General features: G+C 40.1%; 2 protein-coding genes across 6 annotated transcripts in view; both read right to left on the bottom strand.

Moving 5' to 3' along the window:
- Positions 1 to 16,555, bottom strand: part of EOGT (EGF domain specific O-linked N-acetylglucosamine transferase) — a 46,106-nt gene extending 29,551 nt beyond the window's left edge. The window contains exons 1-7 of one of the 4 annotated variants that reach the window (XM_010590064.3): positions 16,460 to 16,529; positions 14,238 to 14,293; positions 12,062 to 12,285; positions 10,237 to 10,337; positions 9,309 to 9,417; positions 5,463 to 5,557; positions 2,954 to 3,058 (exon numbers count right to left, since the gene is read on the bottom strand). In XM_010590064.3, coding sequence (XP_010588366.1) covers positions 2,954 to 3,058; positions 5,463 to 5,557; positions 9,309 to 9,417; positions 10,237 to 10,337; positions 12,062 to 12,271 — 620 coding nt within the window. In that variant the 5' untranslated portion in view covers positions 12,272 to 12,285; positions 14,238 to 14,293; positions 16,460 to 16,529. Of the gene's footprint in view, positions 1 to 2,953; positions 3,059 to 5,462; positions 5,558 to 9,308; positions 9,418 to 10,236; positions 10,338 to 12,061; positions 12,286 to 14,237; positions 14,294 to 15,373; positions 16,118 to 16,459 lie in introns of those variants that run through there. The other 3 variants (XM_010590063.3, XM_010590065.3, XM_064275020.1) reach the window with 3 other exon arrangements.
- A 4,275-nt stretch (positions 16,556 to 20,830) lies between these two features.
- The window catches only part of TMF1 (TATA element modulatory factor 1), a 42,865-nt gene continuing 39,490 nt past the window's right edge, over positions 20,831 to 24,205 (bottom strand). Inside the window, exon 16 of one of the 2 annotated variants that reach the window (XM_064275019.1) lies at positions 20,831 to 23,924. In XM_064275019.1, the coding sequence (XP_064131089.1) occupies positions 23,781 to 23,924 (144 nt within the window). In that variant the 3' untranslated portion in view covers positions 20,831 to 23,780. The remainder of the gene's footprint in view (positions 23,925 to 24,205) is intronic. The other variant, XM_003409797.4, reaches the window with a different exon arrangement.

The raw sequence follows: 24,205 nt of genomic DNA, 5'->3' as shown, positions 1-24,205 counted from the left end.
GAATGTCTTCCCCTGGAGCGGACACCCTGAATTTAGACTTTTAGCCTACTTTACCGTGATGAAGTAAATTTCTCTTTGTTAAAGCCATCCACTTTTGGTATTTCTGTTACAGCAGCACTAGATGACTAACACATAGTCCAAGAATTATCTAGTGCCCCAGAAGAACAGAAGACAGCTAAGCTTCATAGGGGAAAGGGAAGGTCTATTTCTCAGAAAATCTCTTTGAAAGCGACATGGCACAATTTTCTTTCACATAAAAGAAAACAGTCAAAAAGCATGTGTTATGGATTGAATTGTGTCCCTTTCCCCGCTCCCCCCATAAGTGTTATAAATCCTAACCCCTATACCCTGGTGCCATTGTGGTTAAGAGCTACAGCTGCTAACCAAAAGATCAGCAGTTCGAATCCATTAGGTGCTCCTTGGAAACCCTATGGACAGTTCTACTCTGTCCTGCAGGGTCGCTATGAGTCAGAACCCACTCGACGGCAACGGCTTTTTTTTTCCTTTACTGCTATACCTGTGGTTATAACCTACTTTGGGAATGGGTTTTCTTTGTTATGTCAATGAGGCAGTATTAGTGTAGGGTGTGTCTCAAACCAATCTCTTTTGAGATATAAAAGAGCAGATTGAGCCAGGGAGCCAGCAAGCAGAGATGGGGGAAGACAGATGCCATACCACATGAAGATCTCCAAGGAGCCAAAGAACAAAAGCTGAAGAGACAAGGACTTTCCCTTAGAGCAGAGAAAGCCTTCCCCTAGAGACAGTGCCCTGAATTCGGACTGCTAGCCTTCTGAACGGTGAGAAAAAAAAAAAAAAAAAAAAACGTTCATTAAAGCTACCCACTTGTGGTATTTCTGTTATAGCAGCACTAGACAACTAAGACAGCATGTGACAAAAGATACTTAGAATTAACATAAAAGATCGCCTGTAACTCTTCATCCTCGAGACTATATCTGATACAAAGCAAATATCAAATATGTCCTTTTAAAACACACTGCTGAAATATTCTGGTTGTTTTAGAAATATATCCACAAAACCTTTGATACTTCTTTTTTCAAGAGGTGGTGTTTCATTTCCTTGGACTTAGTGACTTGCTTCTAAGGAGCAGAAGACAACAGAAGTGATGGTACGTCACTGCTGAGATTAGGTTATAAAAAAGCTGCAGCTTCCATCTTGGGGCACGCTGTTTCTCTCTTAGACCACTCACTCTTGGGAAGCCAGCTGCCATGTTGTGAGCAGCACTAGGAAGGGGCCCATATAGTGAAGAATTGAAGCCTTTGGCCAATAGCCAGAGAGAAGTTAAGGCTCACAACAACATGAGTGAGTTTAGAAGCAGAATCTCCAGCTGCATTTTAGCCTAGAGATGGCTATAGTCCTGGCCAACAGCTTGACTGAAACCTTTTGAGAGACCCTGAGCCAGAACCACACAGCTAAGTTGCTCCTGCAACTTGACCACGAGAAACCATATGAAATAATAAACGCACATTGTTTTAAACTGCTAAATTTTGGAGCAATTTGTTATGTAGCAATAGGTAACTAACACAAATGTATTATAGGGATGGCCGTGTTACTAATAGTTTATAAACATATTCAGATATAACTGATTATAGCCTTCATTCCCCAGAAGCTCATGCCAAATTCCCTACTAAGTAAAACATTTTCCATTTTCCAGTCCCTACCAAAATTTGAAAGTGCCAAAAATAAAGGCAAACACGTTTAGAAATATGTTAAAAAAAAAAAAAAAATCTTACCAAGATACCAAAATGTACTTGAAATTAAAATGCCCACTTGAATGTAGGAATGATTTACACAAAGGTTGGTTAAGTTGAGTGAGGTATTGCATTTCACACCGTAAGGTGCAATACTAAATGCATGGTAATACATTTGTAGACGATTAAAAAAAAAAAAAATTTTTTTTTTTTTTTAAACCAGAATGGTTTGCTTAGCCTGAATGCTAGACCTCAAAACCTAGCATTACATAAGAGTATCCTATGTGACTATCAAGAAGCAGCATGAGAGAGACAATCTGTTTCTTGACTGTGGTGGTGGTTACAAGATCCAGACATGTGATAAAAGTTCACAGAACTATCGATAATAATTTAAAAAGGATTACACGTAAACACTGATGAAATCCAAACTAGTTAACAGAATTGAACCAATGTCAATTTCCTGGTTTTGATCACTGTACTGTGATTATGTAAGATGGGAAGGCTGGGGGAAGGGCAGAAAAGGAACTTGCTAGACTATTTTTTAAACTTCTGTAGGCGTATAGGGTCACTCATTCAGAACCGATTCGACAGTAATGAGTTTTTTACCTTGATGTGAGTCTAAAAGTATTTTAAAATAAAATGTAAAAAAAAAAAAAGATGGTAAATTTGTTGATAGACCATACAACTTGTTTAACATTGAAAATCTTTTAAATGAGAATGTGTTCTCCAATTTATATAAAGTTCAAAAAGTTGATCAATGGTGTTAACAGTCAGTGCTTACCTTTGGGGAGAAGGGTGGGGACAGCGACTGGGAGGGGGCCTAGGGTGCTGATGATGGTCTATTTTTTGACCTGGGTAATATATACATTGGTGGGTTCACTTTTCATAATCCAAACTGTATACTTTTCTGTATGTCTGTTATATACTCAATGAATGTACATTAAAAAAAAAATGTGTTCCTCAAACACATGCAATAATTAACAGGAGTTAAAAACCCATTTTGAACTGATTTTTTTTCTTTCATTAGCAAACAATACTCTATCTTACTTCCTAATATTTTATAAACCTAATTCAGACGTAACTAAGGGATTCACGCTGTAGTCTTCATTGCCCAGAAACTCATGTCAAATTATCTACAAATTAAGTAAACCATTTTCCATTTGAGAATTCCTAGCAAAATTTGAGAGTGCCAAAAATACAGGCAAATACTTCAGAAATATATGTTAAAAAAAATAAAACCTTACCAAGACTGCAGAGGGCTCTTGCGCTGACCTTCAGACAACAACGTCTGAGCATCCAGTTTACAGTGTCCTCCGATTTCACCGCTCTGGAAGACATCTTCCTTAAATCTGGTGTGCAACAAGAAATTCAGTTCAGAAAAACGTTTGATGATTCAAGCATATGAACTGTAACTAACATGGCTTGCCAATCTCCAAAATCAATTTTTTAGGAGGATGTAATATTTTATAATAATTTCAAACATTTATAAAAGCAGTAGGATAGGAACTTGATATATTCATGACCCAGCTTTACAATGAATCAACTCGTGGCCCAGTTGGTTCATTCACCCCACCATTCCCCAACCCCATTGCCATGTTATTTTTTCAAAATAATATTTTATTGTATTTTTGGTGAAAGAGGACACAGCAAAACAGGTTCCCATTAGAAAATTTCTATATATATTGCTCAGTGATATTAGTTACATTCTTCACATTGTATCAACATTCTTATTATTTCCATTCTAGTTGTTCCATTCCCATTAATAGTGCCCCCCAACCTTCTCATCTATGCCTTAGAGTATTTGTTGACATTTGGTCTCACATAGATTTTTTTTTTTTAAAGTACAATACTGAAGAGGGATATTCATTACTTTATGAACTAACTTGCTATTTAGCAAAAAGGTGACTTGAAGTGATAGTTTTGGTTCAAGGCTTAGAGAATATCTCAAGGTAATAATCTCAGAGATTCCTCCTGTCTCAATGGGTCCAATAAGTCTTGATTTTCAGAAAATGAGCAGTTCTGTTCCACATTTTTCTCCCCTTCTTTCAGGACCCATCTATAGTGGTCCTGATCAGAAGGTATGGTAGTGGTAGCCAGGCACCATCTAGTTCTTCCGGTCTCAGGGTAGAGGAGGCAGTGGCTCATTTAGACAAGTAGTCCTGTAGACTGGTTCCTTCTCTGACTCTTGGGTTTCTTTCTCTTTTGCTTCAGACGAGTAGAGCGATCATTAAAGTTGTGTGTCAACCTAGTTGGGCCATGATTCTCAGTAGCTTGGCAGTTATGATGTAGTTTGGCAGTTGTATGGTGATGCGATCACATCCATGATGAGTTTTGATATGAAGTGATCAGCTCCATGATGGGACCTGCTGTGAGTAGCCAATCAGCTGAAAGGGAGTTTCCTTGGGGGTGTGGCTTACACTGAACATAAATGGACTCTGGCAAGGCTCCTGGGCTTTCGCTCGCTCTGGATCCTACAACTGGACCTGTTCATCTGACTTCTGGTTCTTGGGACATGAGCTAGCGGCTTACCTGCGATCTTCCCTGCTGACCTTGGGATTCAGTCTTCACAGCCTGTGAGCGAGAACCCTGCCAGCCTGACCTACGGATTTGGGATGTTTTGGCCTCTAAAGCTGCATGAGCCATTACTTGATATAAATTTCTTTATATAGATATTTATATGCTTTACTGGTTTTGTTTCTCTACAGAACCCAGCCTAAGACATGTAGAGACCAATAGCTATGTCCTAGATGGCCACTTGCAAACTTTTAAGACCCCAGACGCCACTCACCAGGCTGAGATGCAGAACATAATAAACCTTATGAACTATATTATGCCAATTGTTCTGCAAAACTATGACTCAAAGTCTTCAAACCAAGAAAACTAATCCTGTGAGGTGATTAGTTATATCTAAGACATATCAATTTTTATGACCCTTATTTGTTTCATTTCATATATATACGTACATATACCATATTTTTACGCAAATACCAAGCACCTTCTACATTTGTTTGCCAACCACACCCTCTCCCCACTAGGTATTTTCACCAAGTACGCCCTGCTAATTTTTTTTTTTTTTATGGCAACACGTGCCAGGTAGGGTGCAGTTGGCCAACAAATGTAGAAGATTCACATTATTTGTGTAAAAATGTGGCATACACACATGTATTTTGGTTGTTGTTGCAAAATTATATATAACATAGCATTTACTAAAACATCTTTTGTGTGTGTGTGTGTACACCTAGTGGCCTAAGTTGTCTTGGCTAAGTTGTGCACACTTTTCTTATATTTGGTGCTACTCTTCCCATCGCCAAACTCACCATAAATAAAAGTGACTACTGTCTAGAGAATGAATCCCCCTCTCCCTCCCACCCCTAGTTACCATCAGTGAAGTCAGTCTGTATTTATAGCTGTTCCTATAAATACAGAGAGTGAGATCATACAATATTTGTCCTTTTGTGATTGACTTATTTCACTCCGCATAATGTCCTCTAGGTTCATCTATGTTCTAAGATATTTTGGGAACTGGTCTTTCTTTATGGCTGTGTAGTATTCCATCCTGTGCATGTGATCGCATTTTGTTTATCCATTCATCCCTAGGTATATACCTAGGAGCGGAATTGCTGACTCACAAGGTAGTTCTATTTCTAATTTTTTGACACTACCATGTTATTTTGAAGCAAACCTAAGACATATTCCTGGGTCTGAAAATATTTCAGAATTTCTGTTGGATTTTAGCATCAACCACTTAAGTACCTGTCATGATTTCTCTTGATGTTTCTTAAATCAAGGTAGAGGTTGGTTGCTCTGCAATACTGAAGATAACGGGAACACACCAGGCCCGAGTCACCCTGAAACAACGTTTAGAAAAGGGAAAAATAACTTCAAGTACTAACATTGCAAGGACTTACCCAGACTTGCTAGACACGTTGACAGCATGTATGCCCACAGGTTCAAACTGCCCAATAAGCTAAGAAAAGCTTCTGAAAGACTGGACTTGTTTAAGGTTCTTCTCACCCCAGCAAACCTTGGCCAAGCACACCTTCCCCAGTTTGCACACTTTTAGCTTACGGCCAAGAATTCCCAAATGCTCTATCTATATCAAGGAGCCCAGGTGGCACAACGGTTACACACTCGGCTGCTAACTCAAAGGCTGGCACTTCAAACCCACCCAGCAGCTCCATGGGAAAAAAGATCTGTTGATCTGCTTCTGTAAAGACTAGACCCTAGACCCTATGGGGCAATTCTACTCTGTCATGTGGAGTCACTGTGAATTGGAATCAACTCGACAACACTGACAACAACTACTTGTATCATTTCACATTTTAAAGCTAAGATCTGTATGTATGGTTCACCCTAGTCCCCTTTAAAAAACAAAAACACATATTCACACCATTACTACCCCCACAGCTACGTGAAAAAGCATTTTTCAAAGAGAAGTCGAACAAAACAAGTGAGGATACACGTGTAAGAGACCTATAATTCTTGGCAGGAAAGGCAGTTTTGCCAATTTTCATCAGAGGTACTCCCTGGAAACTATAAGCTTGTGGGAGACTCTGGCAACAGGATGACAATATTACCCAAATAACTGAACAAAGGAGTTTCAGAGACAACCACCAAAGCCTGTTTCTATTCCAACCAATCTGGTTTGTAGGAAAGACGGATACCTTCAAAAGACTTTTATCTACTCTAGATTTTATTTATAGATTCAAATGCTCTTATTGCTTTACCCGTGCCTTCCTACTGAATATAAGCCTTCATCTTGACCCAAACAGTGTTCTGATAAGGGATTATAGCTGATTAGGGGTTATACTCTGACACCTGAAAACATATCAAGATAAATCTCCGTCAGAAAAGCATTCTACAAACCACACTGGAAGAGGTGTGCAAGGTGGGTGTGATGCTTCGTGTCATCTGTCAACTCGGCTAGGCTATTCTGCTCGGGTGTCTGGTCAAATGCTAATCTAGATGTTGTTGGGAAGGTATTTTGTGGAGGAGTTTAACATTTGACTCTAAGTAAAGGAGATTACCCTAGATAATCTGGGATAATGTGGGTGGGCCTCATCCAATCGGATGAAGACCTGACAGAGAAAAACCTGAGGTCTTGGGGAGAAGAAGGAATTCTTCCTCAAGACTGCAACACTGGAATCCCACCTGAGTTTCCAGCTTACCACCTGCCCTACATATTTCAGACTCTAGACTGCAACATCAATACTGCCCCGAGTTTCTAGCCTGCCCTACAAATTTCAGACTTGTTAACTCCCACAATGACATGAGCCAATTCCTTAAAATAAATAATCCATCTCCCTGTCTCTCTCTCTCTCTTTCTCTATGTACCTATCTGTGCGTATTTTAATACAACTATACCATCGTGTGTTTTTTATACCATCATAAGGAAACCCTGGTGGCTTAACGGTTAAGTGCTATGGCTGCTAACCAAAGAGATGGCAATTCGAATCCGCCGGGTGCTCCTTGGAAACTCTATCAGGCAGTTCTACTCTGTCCTATAGGGTTGCTATGAATCAGAATCGACTCAATGGCACTGGGTTTGGTTTTTTGTTTGTTTGTTTGTTTTACACCATCATAAGGAAACCCTGGTGGCTCAGTGGTTAAGAGTTCGGCTGTGAACCAAAAGGCCCGCAGTTTGAATTCACCAGCCACTCCTTGGAAACCCTATGGGGCAGTTCTACTCTGTCCTATAGGGTTGCTATGAGTCAGAATCGACTCGACAGTATGGTTTTTTTGGTTTGGATACCATCATAAAGGAGTCCTTGTGGTGCAACGGATAAGCTCTCAACTGCTAACCGGAAGGTCAGCGGTTCAAACCCACCAGCCAATCTGCGGGGGAAAGACCTGGCAATCTGCTCCCGTAAAGATTAAAAAACAATAAAACCAAACCCGTTGCTGTTGAGTCAATTCCAACTCATAGCGACCCTATAGGACAGAATAGAACTGCCCCACAGAGTTTCCAAGGAGCAGCTGGGATATTCAAACTGCCGACCTTTAGGTTAGCAGCTGTAGCTCTTAACCACTACGCCACCAGGGTTTCCCCTGTAAAGATTACAGTCTAGGAAACCCTACGGGGCAGCTCTACTCTGTCCTGTGAGATCACTATGAGTTGGAATCGACTCAACAGCACACAACAACAACATATATGTCTCCTATAGGTTCTGTTTCTCTGGAGAACCCTCATGATAAAGACTGGGGTTGTGGCTCTTTTCTCGCCCCCTCTACGTGAGCAGCTATATTCCAGCCAAAGTATGCCACATATAACTAAACATCTGTTGAAGACACCCTGCAGTACAGGTTAGTGGCATCTTTAGTACTCATTCACCTTGCTAGTATTGCTTAAAGTTCTATTATGTGACACCATCCAAGAGTGCCACAGAGCATATATTCAGCTTTTTAATGCAAATAAATTAAAGAAAAAAAAATTTTTTATTTTCTCAACTTATCTGAAGATAACAGAGACCTTTGAGATGTCAAAGACTCAGAGTTCAAGGTCAATGGGCTGGAGGATAGTAGACCTTAACCATAGCGCTTACAACTCAACAAACCTTTAAAAAATAACACCGGTCCCTCTGCTCATGAGCCAGGCACTGCTCTGGCACTTTTATAGACAGAATCACATTTCATTCTTACCACAAGCTATGAAATTGAGATAGATTTAAAGCAGAGGAAATTGAAGTATGAAAAGGTTGAATACCTTTTCCAAGATGATGTAGCTGGTAAGTAGCAGACCCAGGATTTGAACCCAGGCGTCTACAGCCTGCTCTCCTACTTACCACCCAAAGTGCCTCTGGACAACTTGATTGTCTTATCTACTGAGATGCAATGTAAACCCACCACATAGTACCCTACAAAGTGCACAGGAAAAGGTCTGCATTTCAATGTATAGTTCTACATAGCAGCTGTGTGGTCTTAGAAGAGTTGCTTAACTTCTCTGAGGACTCTGTCTTCCTCTCTGGTCAAGTGGATTAGTAGTATCTGCCCTGCCTACCAAATACCATGCTTGTGAGACTCAAACGAGCTAAAGCACAGAAAAGCTTTCTGTAAGCTGTGAAGTGGTATACAAACACAGAGTGGTATGATGGGGGTGTACCATCTGTCCCAAACTGCTGAGAGGATATTTGTAAAACACAAATTATCCATTTATCTTCTTCAGTATATACTGGGGAGGAGGGGGGTGGATTTAAACCTAAAAATAGCTTTTAAAAAAAAAGCAACCATCAAGTCGATTGTAACTCATGGCAAACCCATGTGTGTCAGAATAGAACTGTACTCTATAGGGTTTTTAATGACTGGGATTTTTTGGAAGGAGATGGCGGGGACTTTCTTCTGAGGCCCCTGGGATGGATTAGAACCTCCAAACTTTTGGTTAGTAGCTGAGTGCTTAATCATTTGCAGCACCCGCTATCTGACATATGTATGAAAATAAGGTTGTGGTTTCCAGACGAAACACAACAACTTATTTTTGGACCTTAAATAAAATTTTAAGCCAACAAATAAGTGAGAGCGAGAGATTTCTTTCAAAGTGCCATCTACCTGGCTTTTATGTCATCAGAAGAAAGAAGCTCATTTTTAAGGAGCTGGAACACCCACCGTTTCCTCAGGCTGGCAGAGCACATGCATCTCCTCCAGCCGCTCCCCAGCGTATCCAAAGTCTGCTTGTTTCCAGAATATGTCCTGCGCTGATTCAAGAGTGTCCGTCCTAATTGCAAACAAAAAGATTCTACATTTTTTTTTTCTTTTACTTTTCCTGGACCTAAATTTTTCTTTCCAAAGGTCTGTTAAGTTGCTAGAAGTTTGTCATAACTTTGATTTTTTTAAAGGACACTATCATAATCTTCCCAAAACTGTTCCTAACTACATGAAGCCATCAAAATAAAGTTATTCCCAGACTTCTTCCCTTCAAATAAAAAGACAGAACAGAAATACATCAAGCTGGGGTCATCTGGAACTGAAGAAAATGCGCTGTTAATAACTAGTGCTTTCTTTCACCCATTAACCTTGCATGTATTCGAAGTACTAATTATACTTAACTCTCCCACGAAGAATCAAGAGGAAACTATCAATTTATCTCCTTTAGAATGTTCTTTGTTGTTGTTATTTGCTGTCCAGCTGATTCTGACTCATAGCGACCCCACATGTGCAGGGTAGAACTGCTCTATAGGGTTTTCAAGGCTATGACCTTTTAGAAGCTGATCATCAGGCCAGTCTTTCAAGGCGCCTCTTGGTGGGTTCGAACCACCAACCTTTCAGCTGGTTGTCAAGCACTTAATCATTTGCAACATCCAGGAACTGTGTGTACATTTGGGGGACAAATATTTTCTACGATTCAGTTTTCACCCCCGGCAGAGGGAATGACAGACACTGAATGACAGTCAAGTTGAACTCATGACTGTGTTCGAAATATCTAAAGGAATTACTATCTAAAACCAAAAGAATACAGCTGGGAATTAGGGCATTAATATTCACTGCAGAGAAAGAAGGCTTGAAGGAGAACGAGGTATTCTTTATGGAAACTTACCATCCCATGTCGACGTAGTTGCAAACAGGGTAGCCAAATCTGAACTCTGGTTTGCAGGATTTCTCATAACCCCAGCAGTATCTTAGATTTTCTAAGTGTTTCTAGAACACAAAATAGGTACAGTTAGACTATCTCCCCTACATTTAGCAACAAGTCCTAGATTTTTCCATTTAGAAAACAAATCTTTCTAGAACTCTCACTTTTACCTTTTATAATATGCATTCATGTAATGAAGATGCCGTTGTTAGTTACCGTCCAACAGTCCCCAGCTCATGGCAGCCTTATGTATAACAGAATGAAGCACTGCCCGGTCCTGTGCCATCTTCATGATGGTTGGTATGTTTGAGTCTGTTGTTGTGGCCACTGGGTATTTTGAGTGTCTTCCAACCTAGGGGGCTCATCTTCCAGCACTATATCAGACAATATTCTGTTGTGATCCACACGGTTTTCATTGGCTAATTTTTGGAATTAGATCACCAGGCCCTTCTTGCTAGTCTGTCTTAGCCTGGAAGCTCCACTGTAACCTGTCTACCGTGGTTGACCCCGTTGTATTTGAAATACTGGTGGCATAGCTTCCAGCATCATAGCAACATGCAAGCCACCACAGTATGACAAACTGACAAAGGGGTAGCAATGGAAACTGCTAGAGTAAATTCTAAGAATAGAGGTCCCAAAGTGCTTAACAACAATTATCCTTAAGCACTCTCCCCACCATGCCTGTCCCTTAAATCAAAAGTCTAGGCCTTTACCTAGACTACCAAAACAAACAAAAAAATCTGCCATCAAGTTGATTCCAACTCACGGAGACCCCATGTGTTACGGAGTAGAACTGCTCCACAGGGTTTTCTCGGCTGTAACCTTTTCAGAAGCAGATTGTCAGGCCTTAAGTTCTGTGGCACCAGTGGGTGAGTTTCAAACCACCAATCTCTAGGTCCGTAGCTGAAAGCAAACAGCTTGTATCACTCAGGGACCCTAGGCTAGCAGAGGCCACTGGAATGAGAATGTCCTGAAGTAACTGATGGAACTGCCTTTCTCAGTGAGCAGGCCCATTCTAAAGTCAGTCTCTAAAGAGTCATATAAATTGGAATTTCTATTACTAAAAGAATCACAGCGAAATTAGAACCAGTCATCAATCAAGATCAGCAGAGGCCCCATAAGGCGTGGACAACTGGAGGACACAGCCCTTGGGGGACACAGCAGCCGCCGTTGGCCAGAGAGCTTAGGAAGTTCCTCTGGAGCCCCAGGAGCAATGCTGGTCTGCTTCCTGGGTTTGCCTTCCCACATTTCCTGTGCCAGCACCATGGGAAAGGAAGTGTCTCACAATGCCCAGCTTTGATGTCTAAGGCCCCATGAGACGTCTTAACAGGCTCCAAGTCCAGGCCTTTCCAGCTACTCCAAAACAAAGAGAAGGCTGCAATAATAGTAATTATGCGGAGACAGAGGCAGAGGTGTTATTAAGGAAATTAAGTGCTAAGAGACCCTCTTAAGTGCAGTTTAAGAAAGGTGTGACAATCGTTCGTTTTAACTAGATGTACTTTCTGCATGAAATCTAATTCTCACTCGTTTGCACAGGACAGAAACAGTATTGGCTGCCTCTTTGCTCTCAAAATGGGGACTTTAAATTTCACCCCCATGAATCAGACATATTTTTAAGCAAAGTTTAGTCACTTGAAAGCATTTGATAAAATCCTTCAAGTGACTGATTCGCAGTTACAATGGAAATAGAGAATTTTACCTTCAAGTTCAGGTTATAAAGCAGAACTAGTAAGCCGGCCAAAATTGCATCCTTCTAAAAATAAATAAGAGGAGAAGAAATAATACCTACCTTATAAGGGCAACGTGGATCTTCCTTACAGACGGCAGCAATATGTCTGTTGCTGTGCAGAAAGAAGGGAATATGCTCCTCGGGCAGGCGGATGCTGGCATAGTCAAAAAGAGCTTTGCCTGGAGCGCCGGCAGCCTCAGCAGGGGCCTCGTCTTGGCGACACGGCGGAACTTCATGAAGTAATACTCCCAGGACAAGCAGCATTAACATAGCAGCCTCCAAACCTAGAGATCAAATTGAGAAAGTCTTCACTAAGAAATTTCCTATAAAAGTCACAGAAAAGGGTCAAGGGCTAAGCATAATTACAACAAAGTTTACCACCTCACTGAGCAGTGTTTCTTTAGTCAACAAACATTTATTGAGCACCTACTACGTGCCGGGCACTGTGTTGAGAGCTAGGTATACAGGGGTGAACAAAATAAGAAAGAGCCCTGCTCTCATCAAGTGTATAACCTAGCGTATAACAAGACATACCACAATCAATCAAATAAACAACTTCAGTAACGTGAATCAAATAAATGAGGGGCTAGCAAACTTTTCTGTAAAGGGGCAGAGAGTAAACACCTTAGACTTTCAGGGCTTATGGTCTTTGTGTCAACTACTGAACAATATAGTTGTCAGGAAATCAGCCATAGCCTATGCTAAAGGATGGGTGTGACTGCGTCCCAGTAAAACTTTATTTACACAAATGGCTGGGGACTCTATCTGGCCCAGTTTGCCCCTGCTTTAAATAAAGTAATAAGAAAGAGAGAGTATGGTGTTTCAGAACACAGACTTCGAAGCCGGGCCACATGGGTCTGAACCCCTGCTCTGCTGCTTCCTAGCTATGTGATTTAGGGCAAGTGATTTAACCTTTCTGTGCCTCAGCTTTCCCATCTGTAAAATGGAAATAACCATAAAATCTTCCTCAGGGCTGTTATGAATTAAATGAGTTAAATATTGGTAAAGGGTTTAAGAAATCCAAATGCTATGCAAGTGTTTATTAAATAAATGTTTAACAAACACTTGGGCTGAGACCTGAATGATGAGGAGTCAGCCATTTAAATCTCGGAGGGGAAAACTTGCCATCAAGAAAGAAAAGGAAGTGCGATGGTGGGAGCGTGTGCATGTCTGCTGAATAGAAAAATAGGACCCAATCAATACGTGAGTATATACCATGAGCCAGGGGCTCTTCCAAGCACGACGACCCAGCAGTGAACATGCAGTTGTGAACAAAGCTCCTTGGCCTTGTAAAGCTTACATTCTAGTGGGTATAATAATAACTAAGACTTAGAAGCTCCAGGAGAGAAATCCAGGAGTCTGCCTTTAAACTCTCCCCTGTCCTGCCTTAACATTGAGTATTGTGAAAAGACATAACAGTCACTAAAAACCAAATCCATTGCCATCGAGTCAATTCCGACTCATAGTGGCCCTAAAGGTCAGAGTAAAACTGCCCCAGAGGGTTTCCAAGGAGTGCCTGGTGGATTAGAACTCTCGACCTTTTGGTTAGGCAGCCGTAGCTCTTAGCCACTGCGCCACTAGGGTTTCCAAACCATATTATGTTTCTAACTCACCCTGTAAGGATTATATCTCTAGGACCAGATTTTTCTAACGCACCCCAGATAACAATCATGCCTTTCTCAATTTGTTAAAGGCCTGGCAGTCTATTTCCAAGAAAGCAGTGACTGCAAACCCTATGGACCACAGTTCTACTCTGATGCCGGAACAGACTGGATGGTAACTGGTTTGGCCTGGCTTGCACTATTTAAAAAAAGGCACTCTTTCCACCGAATGATAGCGGTATAATGCATCTTAGATGCTTTCCAGCAAGGTCTGCTGTTCACTGGGGCACACTGGTTGCTTTCATAATGACCCTTCACTGTTCATGGGCAGTGGAAAAGGGGGCCTTTAGAAATAGACCGCTCTGTTCAATCAAACCTCAAGTTCTCAGACCAAGGCATCATAATTGGACAGTGGGGATGCCAAGAAAAAATCCTTTTCTCCACTGGAGTGGTAAATCTAGTGGCTTTTCTTTTAGATGGCTCTAAAGACTATGTTATTACCTGTTGTAAAACTGATCTGAATTATATTTTTAGTTAGGACTTTTACCCAACAATAAGTTGATAGCAATTCTACAAAATTAAAAAGTATATATATTTATTGTAACAGTGACTCTATTAATAGTACAAATATTTACCTCTTTAAGCCTCAGAACCACCCAGAAGCTGCTATGATATTTCAGGTAGCTCAAACCTGTCAGAAATGAAATATATTGCCTTAAAGTGATACTAAAATAGACTTTTATCATCCGGGAGGTTTTTTTTTTTTTTTAATTGTGCTTTAGGTGACGGTTTACAGCTTAATTTTGCATTCAAAAATTTATATACATATTGTTTTGTGACATTGGTTTCAATCCCCCCAATATGACAGCATGTTTCCCCTTTCCACCCGGGGATCCCTTTGTCCATTCATTCAGTTCCTGTCCCTTTCTGCCTTCTTGCCCTGCTTTTGGACAGGAACTGCCCATTAGGTCTCGTATACTTGATTGAACTAAGAAGCACGTTCCTTATGTGTATTAATTTTTTCTTTTATAGGCCTCTCTAATTTTTGTCTGAAAAGTGGGCTTCGGGAATGGTTCCAGTTGTGGGTTAGCAGAGTGTCCAGGGGCCATAGTTTTGAGGGGATATTTTGAATTAAAGGAAATAGTAACATACAAAATAATTTAATGAGATAACCCTTCAGCAGAGGACCTGGCATTTAGTTGGTACTCACGGTGCTGCTTTCTTCTCCTTATTGAATAAAACCAGTCGCTCTAGTTGAAGCCCACTCATGATGACCCCATGTGTGTCAGAGTAGAACTGTGCTCTACAGGGTTTTCCATGGCTGATTTTTCAAAAATAGACTGCCAGGCCTTTCTTATGAGGCACTTCTGGGTGGACTTGAACTTCCAACCTTCTGGTTAGCAGTGGAGCATGTTAAACATTTGCACCACCCAGGGACTCCTTTCTTCATGAATACCACACTGTTAAAAGCAGTTACAGGTGCAATCCTTAAAATAGTAAATTAACAGGCCAGGTTCTAATGGTGAGCAGGAAGGAGGTGGCCACTTTATAGCTAACAGACAGTAACAGGAAGGGCATACTTTGCATACTGAGCAGAAATAACATCCTTAGGAGTAAACAAGTTCCCAGGTTCTCCCCGGAGTCATTCGGCTCACAGAATCGCACCGTTCTGAGCTAGCATGGCTAGCCTTAAGGCTCAAGAGACAAGACAGCCAATCTTTTGACTCATCATTCCCCAGTAATAAAGTCATCGTTAAGACCAAGTACTGACCTTCGGTTACCCGAATCCATTGTCCTCGACTGAGCACTGGATATAAGCAAACTCCCCAACCCACGGAGGAGGAAAAGTGCTTAGGTTATGGGGAAATTCTAAAGACACCGCTGAGAAACCTGGTTTTTGCAGAGGGCACGTATCCACTTGCATAAGCTAGATGAGGGTGGCTGCTAGCGCTTGCAAGTACAACCCCAGGGCTTGGCAGAAGGCCTTTCCGCAGCTGAGTCCTCTTGCAAGGCCCCCCAGGAAGGGGTGGGTGCGCTTCTCCACCAGATGAGAATTTTAGTGGCTGCGCTACTTTTTCCTTCAGCACAAAGCTCGTTCCACTCTTGTATCCTTTCATCGGATAAAAGACACAGGCCTAAAAGAGGCGGGGAGGGGGGTGCCTGAAAGATGATTAGGGGTGAAGCCCAGAGCTGATAGAGACCGCAGTGGGTGAGATGGAGAAATACTCTGGCAGAGCTTGGGAAAGTTTAAAGAAGGCAATAGACAAACGAAAGACATGCATCTGGGACTCGCCCCACTTCTGCAATAAACTCTCACGGTCTGTAAGGCAGGATCCGAAGTGGAGGTCTGCCGTAACCTCGCTCAGGACTGCGGCAGGGTCAGCGGCGAGCGCCCTTCCCAGTTACCAAGCCGCGCTCGGGCTCGGGCTGACCCCAGGCACCGCCCAGGGCTGTCTCCGGGGCGCAAAGATCTCCAGGACCGCCAGCCACCCAGCACTGCGGCGGCCGCAGCCCTCAGGCTGCCTGGGAGGAGCCTGGGGGAGCGGCTCCAGTCCGGCTTGGGAACCGGCTACAGGTCACGGGCCAGGGACCGGGTGTCCTCCCCCGCGCCCAGGGGTCTCCAGGGACGTTGCGCCCGGGCCCGGAAGGCCGGAGTCGGCTGCCTCTACGCCCCTCTACCCGGCCCGCGAGCCATGGGAAGGCGCGCGGGGAGCGTGGAGAGGCTGCAGCCTGCCGGGAAGGCGCGCTGGGAGCAGGCTGGCTGGCTCCCCGCGCGCAGGCGAGAATGGCGCGCAGAGCGCGGCCACGGCGGGAAGGGGAGCGGGTAAGGCCCCGCGAACCGCAGGGCGAGTCCCACCTGGAGCCGGGGCTACCGAGGAGTAGGAGGAGGAGACGGCGGCCGCTGAAGGAGGGAGTCGTCATAACCGGCTAGTGCCGCTCACCGGAAACCTCGGGCGCTCCAGCGGGGCCAGGGGGCGCCAGGGAGCTGCCGGGACACCTTGGGCAGCCTGCGCCCGCGATCTGTGGAAGGGGCGACCGGGGACCGAGCCCGGGGTGGCGCTGGCAGGGAACGACTCGGCGCGGGGACCGAGGCCGGCGGCGCCCCCAACCCGCGGCTGCAGCAAGGAGGGGGCTGCGGGCACGTTGTTTCCCCTAAGGTGAATGGAGAAGAGTCTCCGACCCTGTTACCGAAGCCAGACCCAGAAAGAAAGCGGGATTTAAAGGAGCTCGTCGACCTCTCCTCCTTGGAAGAGATAAGGAGCTTAAAAGACATGGGCAGGGCAGGTGGAACGTCTGACTCGGTTTTTCTCTTGTCTTCATTCTGATTGCGGGCGCGTTTTTACTGTTTTCCTAGTTCGGGCAGAAGTTGTCGCCCCAGCTTTCATATTTGGGGCCTGAACGTGGTTAGCAACAGACACTTCCTAGCGATGAGGATACTGCGGAGTCCGCACACGTTTTAAAGAAGGATGCTTGCTGTATCTGTACCTATCCGTAAACTCGCCATGACCACGTGCTAGCCTTTGGAGTTTATCATATTTTGTTGTTAATTTATGATTATTTGAATTATAATTGTTTATTTTTATTATGATTATTTGAACGCCCATCTCCCAGTCGTCTTTTGGCCGGCTCGGTTGTGGCACGCTGTCTAGAGTGTAAGACAGCATCGTAGAATTTGATCATTAAATACTGATTCAACTTGAATTAATGAATTTTGATACCATCAAAATAAACTTACTCTCATACACATAAAGTTCAACACTGAGGAATGATAAGGAAACTCAGCAGTTTGTTTCCAATAGCCTATGTGCTTTTTTTTACATAATAAAAATTTTAAATGCTGTTATGAGAATGGTTACAAGTTCTAGTTAGAGACTAACTAAATTAGGAATATTATCTGGATTTTTTTTTTTCAAATAATAGTAACAGCAAAAACATATATGTTACTTAGGCACTATTCTAAACCAGTTTACAATATTAACTAATTTATTCTTGAGGTAAAAATCTTTGTCCTGTAAGGAAACTACTCCTCTATTATACTTTGTCCCTCCCATACAAATAAGGACAGTAATTTTTAAAAATGCTTTCTCAGCCTACTTGACCCTTCTATTTTTGTCATGTACAGGAAAGATAGCTTTCCTGTTAGTTGGTCTCAAATGTAATCATTTAAAATAAATTTTTAAACAAGTTGGTTTTTTACTGAGTGATGGGTAAGAAAAAGAAAAAAAGGAATATATTGAGAAAGGTTTCTAAAAATAGGTTAATCTAATCACAAGAGTATACAAACCACTCAGACTGACATGGCATCCCACAGCCCTGTTTTAAACGTCTCCATGTTGAGTTTTGGTCACTGAGACGCAGAGGAAAGGAAGATGTCTATGGAACGTTGCGAACATGAGGCAGAGTTCTATCTTACTGCAACAGCCATTCTCAACATAGAACCCCGGCCCCAAATGTCGGTCAATGTTAAAATTTAATTAACTTACTTCGAATTGGCATTACAGTAAACTCAAATGTCTATCAATAGGATACTGACTGAATAAACTATGGTATTTTTTTTTTATACCCACGCAATGCTGAACTATGCAGATGTTAACCAAGTATACATTGTTAGGTGCCATCAAGTCAGTTCTGACTCAGAGCTACCCTATGTACAACAGAGTGAAATGTTGCTTGGTCCTCAGCCATCTTCACGATAGTATGGATGTTTGAGCCCATTTTTGCAGCCACTGTATCAGTGCATCTCACTGAAGGTCTTCCTCTTTTTTGCTGACGCTCTTCTTTGTCAAGCATGATGTCCTTCTTCAGGGACTACTCCCTCCTGATAACATGTCCAAAGTAAGTGAGACAGAAGTCTCGCCATCCTTGTTTCTAAGGAGCATTCTGGCTGTATTTCCTCTAAGACAGATTTGTTCGTTCTTCTGGCAGTCAATGATATATTCAATATTCTTTGCCAACACCGTAACTCAAATGTGTCAGTTCTTCAGTCCTCGTTTTTTCCTTGTCCAGCTTTCGCATGCACTATGTGGTGATTGAAAAGACATTTGTCATGCATATGAGGCCCTTGACTTGGGTTGGTTGCACCTTAGTCATCAAAGTGTCATTTTTGCTTTTTAAGATTTCAGAGCGGTCTCTTATAGATTTGTTGTTTGAGTTCTTGACTCCTACTTCCATGGGTATTGATTGTTCATCCAAGTAAAATGAAATCCTTGACAACTTCAGTATTTCCTCCATTTATCATAATGTTTATTGGTGCTATGTGAGGATTTTTTTTTTTTTTTTAATGTTAAGATGTGACCTATACTGAAGGCTGTAGTTTGTGATCTTCATCAGTGTTTCGAGTCCTGTTCACTTTTGGCAAGCAAGTAAACAGAGAGCTGCTAAAGTGAATGGAAGAAATGATGAAGTAAAAGAGCTGAAGAGAAGATTTAAAAGGGAGCTCAAAGTATTATAATGAAATGTGCAAATACCTGGAGTTAGGAAATCAAAAGAGAAGGAAACACTCAGCATTTCTCAAGCTGAGAGAAGTGAAGAAAAAAACCAAGCCTCAAGTTGCAATATTGAAGGATGATGGGCAAAAAACTGACGCAGGAAGCATCAAAGTGAGATGGAAGGAATACACAGTCACTGTACCAAAAAGAATTGGTGACAATCAACCATTTCAGGAGGTAGCATATGATCAAGAACCGATGCTACTGAAGGAAGAAGTCCAAGCTGCACTGAAGGCATTGGTGAAAAACAAAGCTCCAGGAACTGATGGAGTACCAACAGAGATGCTTCCACAAACAGGTGCAGCACTGGAGCTGCTCACTTGTCTATACTGAGCAATTTGGAAGACAGCTACCTGGCTGACACAGGGAAGAGATCCCTATTCGTGCCCCATTCCAAAGAAAGGTGATCCAATGGAATGCAGAAATTATCAATCTTTATAAACTGCAGGGTATGTTACTGAGTGAAAAAAAAGCAAGGTGCCATATGACCTTGAACAAGTTACTTAACTTTTCCTCTTTTTAAAAATAGGGATAAAAAATAAAATCAACCTTAAGAAGTTTTCATTATAAAATACAGGTCCGCAATCCCTTTTCCAAAGTCCTTGGGGCCAGATGTGTTGCAGAACTTTTTTTTATAGAATAGGGTGTGCATACTATTTAATATCCCAGAGAGTCCTAAGTCAGCACCCCATAACTTCACACACTATTTCTTCAGCAAAATGTGTTAATATTCACATGTGAGGTAAGCAAAGGCAACAAACAGCCCCATGTCAGCGCAAGTCAGGTTTTATCACTAAGTAGTTTTGACAGCAAACTTATTAAAAAAACATCTGGTTTTCAAAGTTTCCCGGATTTCAAAATAGAGAATAATGGATTATGATGCTAGATAGATGAAATCCTTATACAGTGCCGAGGACAAACTAAGCAGTGTTTCCTATCATCAACACGACCACAAATTCAGATTTTTAAAAATTAAAATTGTAGTTTCTGAAGAGACAAATGAACATGGCATTGAATAAAACTGAATTCTATTCACCACGTTCTGCCCACTGCTACCTGTAAACTCAAGAGAGTTGAATATTAAGCAAACAAAGACCTCCCGTTAGCCCTTAGTATTATTTGAGGATTTTAAACATTAAATTGAGCTTACTTGTTGGGGCAGTGAAGGGAATAAATTCTGGACAGTTCTAAGAGTAAATTATCTGCATGACAACTGTGGAGTACTAAAGTATTTGATTAATTATTTGAGAAAAAGTGAGTATCAAGAAGATACATTCAGTTTCCATTCTATCGTAAAAGGACTTGGTTTGTTAAATGGTAAACTGGCTATGTGTAAAGGCCGTATGTTAGAAAGTAAAGGATCAAAGTGGCAGATTTTAATAATACAAGCGACATGAACTCAGGAATAAGAACGTAACTTATTCTGTTAGTTGAATACAGAAATTTTAGAAGGATGTCTCAATACTAGCTAAGATTAAAAACAGACAGAAATCATCCTTATAGACATTAGCAGTTACAATAACCAAACTTAGAATTGTTTTCCAAAAACTATCTTCATTAGAAAAACTATGCTTAATACTAATATATTCTTAACAATATAACTCATAAAAAATTGGGGTTTATCCTCATTTCCTTAAAATAAGAAATCCAAAGTTATACAAGTTATATTATCTTCATAAAACAATATTATTTCATTCATTGGTATCAACCACTCTAACTTGTGTTAAAAATGAAATACATTATTACTATTTTAAAATCTTTATTCAAATCAGATGCATGTTTATTATTTACATTATCTTTCACTTAGAACTAAAATATTATGTTAATCTGTAGTTTAAATCATACTTCTAGCCCTTTACAAAATACGTAATTAAAGTTGTTATACTTTCAAACTGACTTAGGATGGGGAAATTTGTTTTTAATGAAAATGAAAAATTATGATACACTAGAACATAAATGTACACAAACCAAACAGTAGTAAAACAACATAAAACATCTAGTCATTTCCTCCTTTTTCTTGTAGCTATTTCCTAAATACTATATATACTCTTACTAAGCATTTGAATAAATTTTCGGTTATTAAATCAAATAAATCACTTGAGGATCATGAGAACAAACTTTTTCCTGAACAGTCTTTTCATTTACTTAATTACAAAAGCTTATGCTTCCTGAGGTCAGATTATCCATATTTAGAATCTCCTAAATCACAACACACAGAGATAAATTTGGTACATTCCACATGATAAAAACACTGTGCAACTGGGAGTCCTCAAAAAAGAGGCAAAGGAACGGTAGTCTAGATTCAGCCTCCAAGGGGTTGGTAAGACCTCTCTCTGTAGTCTGTGCTTACCTGTCTATACATCTCCAAACATCAGCGTTCACACCTCTTCTACTTTTTTGTATTCTTGAAATTGTTATAATATTTATAATTTCTTCATGTTTTCTTCCAATAATGGAAATATCTGATGGCAAACTATTTTCTTATCCTTTAAAATATATTCTTTTAGTAGAATATGGATAAGGAATTTTTAATGACAACAGCAAAATACAGCAACCAACATTCAATAAGTATTCTGCCACTTAGTGGAGTTTTTCAAAAAAGTGATTCCGTAAACCTGAATTTATGAATGTATCAAGTGATTGAACTAAATTCATAGCAGTCAAAACAAGCTCAGCATGAATATCAGCTGTTAATTTGTGAATAAACAGTAATGTGTGGCAAAGAAATTTAAATAGCTGTTATCCTTAAAATTAAATAAATTGAAAACACTTTAAAACTTTGTTAAATCGATTTTATTAACGTTAAGAAGGATTAAGAAAAAATAAATTGTTTAAAATTATGAAGTTATAAGGTATAGGAAAGAGTTTTATTTTAATCCTTTCTTGCAACATGAAGGGTTTTTGGTTTTGATTCACTGTTGGCTATTTTAAAAGAACAATTTCAAAATTCCTGAACTCAGGCAGTTTCTAATGCTTGACAGAATTCTGCAATTTAAGTTTCCTGTATTTTCTAATTCTGTACATTTCTTATTGCTATCAATCTTGACATTCTGCCCCTGAATCTTTAGGAAAAAAATCAAGCTGACAAAAAGATATTAGTGCTTATTACCACTAAAATATAGAAAATTAATTTTGTGAATTTGGCTCACACTCAAAGAATATTTATCGATGCTAAAAATCAGAGCTCTAATGACAGAAATGCTGTCTGGAATACAGAAAGAGAGAAAATGAGGTCACTTCAGTTCCCCTGAAAGTTCTCCAAAATTCTTCAACGTGCCTTACATTTAGTTAACACTCTAAAATACCAGTTTTTAAAATTTAACTGAAAATTAAATGAGAATTTTTATTTGTAAGTAAAGGCAGTTAAATGACTTTTAGTAATAACATTATCAAAATATTTCACAGGTCTAAAACACAGACTGATTAAATTCGGAACAAACTAACATTTGGAAGACAGCATAGCTATTTTTAAAGCTATTCCATACTATTCTTGAGTTTTTCACATGTCACGAAAAAAAAAGGGTAAATTATACAGAATTGCAAAATGCCAAATTTAAATTGACTCCTACAATTCTCTATGTTGTTATTTGTAATATCAAACAATTTTTTAATGTGCCAAAGATGTGGCTTTACAAAATGTGAGCAAGTAACTTTTAAACAAGAAATTGTATTAATAATTACATGCTTTTTACTAATTTTGGAGCTCTGGTGACACAGTGGTTAAAAGCTCAGGCTGCTAACCGAAAGGACAAGAGTTTGAATTCACCAGCCACTCCTTGGAAACCCCGTGGGGCAGTTCTACCCTGTCTATTGGGTTGCTATAAGTCGGAATCCACTCAACCGCAATGAGTTTTTTATTGATTTTAAATGGTAGTAAAACAATACCTCTTCAAAACCACTTAAATGTTACTGATCCCATCACAACATCATTAAGTAAAATTTTTCCACTACCCAATTATGCCTAAATAACTTCGAATAGCTGCAGCTTTCTCCTGACAGCGAACAAAAAGGACATTTGTACAAACTTATTCCTAGAAGCTGAGTAAAGTAAATTCATGTACTAAGAACTACACCAATTTCTGGCTGAGAACATGAAATTTAGAAAACTTTCAGACCAAAAAATAAAAAATATTTCAATTATTCACCCTCTAAATTTCAGACAGCGTCAGCATGACTTCCACAATAAAAAAAAAATTTAGGTCAAAATTTAATAATGGCAGTAACTTTTTTATGTGAACATTTACTGTACATTTTCATTCAACATGTTGAAGATTTAAGTGTAAAAGATTCCCAAGTTTCCATATGTTAACATTACTCTTTAAATGTTCTCATATATACATACACATATACATTATAGATACAATTACTTATATTTCTACAATACATATATGAACACCACTCTCCTTCCATAACCAGACTGATGAGGATAAAGTAATCTCTGTGCTATACAAGGTGAAATAAAATGGATACTTTAAAAAATTAATCTTTAAAGAAGAGTTTCAAAAATAAAGTTCAGATATTGCACAAAATAATTTAACTGCAAACAGGACTGCACACTATAAAGTAATCTTTAATTCCTGAACTCTACAGTAAATCTCATTTTGTAATTCTTTAAAAGAATTTATTGGAAGTCTGCATTTAGATATTAAATGTTTACATTCAGTTTGATGGGAGTGCCATTTCCAGAAGTTAGCTGAGCCTCTGTCTCAGAAGTTCATCTATCTGAGTCTTGTACATATTTTTCACATCTTCAAGATCTAGTCGGAGTTCTTCGGCCTCTTCTGCCTTTTCTCCGTACATCTGCAGAATAGTGTTGTATCTCTGATCCAAATCCTACAAAACACACATTTTCAGTTTTTAAAATCACTGCACAGAACATCTTTAATGTTATCGTAAATGAATCAACAGTAAACACATTACAATTTAAAGTATATACTCAAATCTTTTAAAATTTAAGCTCATACTATGATCTAAATTGGAATAAAAATACACAGCACATAATTAAAAAAAAAAAAAATCAAGTCAAATGGTTTTTAATCTTACCAAATCTTTGTACTTAGTCTACCATTTTCCCCATACATGTGTTACTTTTTTTCTCTCCCACCAGTGTTAAC

The sequence above is a fragment of the Loxodonta africana genome, chromosome 22, assembly GCF_030014295.1.
Source record: "Loxodonta africana isolate mLoxAfr1 chromosome 22, mLoxAfr1.hap2, whole genome shotgun sequence".
Taxonomy (NCBI): Eukaryota; Metazoa; Chordata; class Mammalia; order Proboscidea; family Elephantidae; genus Loxodonta; species Loxodonta africana.
This window is presented reverse-complemented; position numbering and strand designations above follow the sequence as displayed.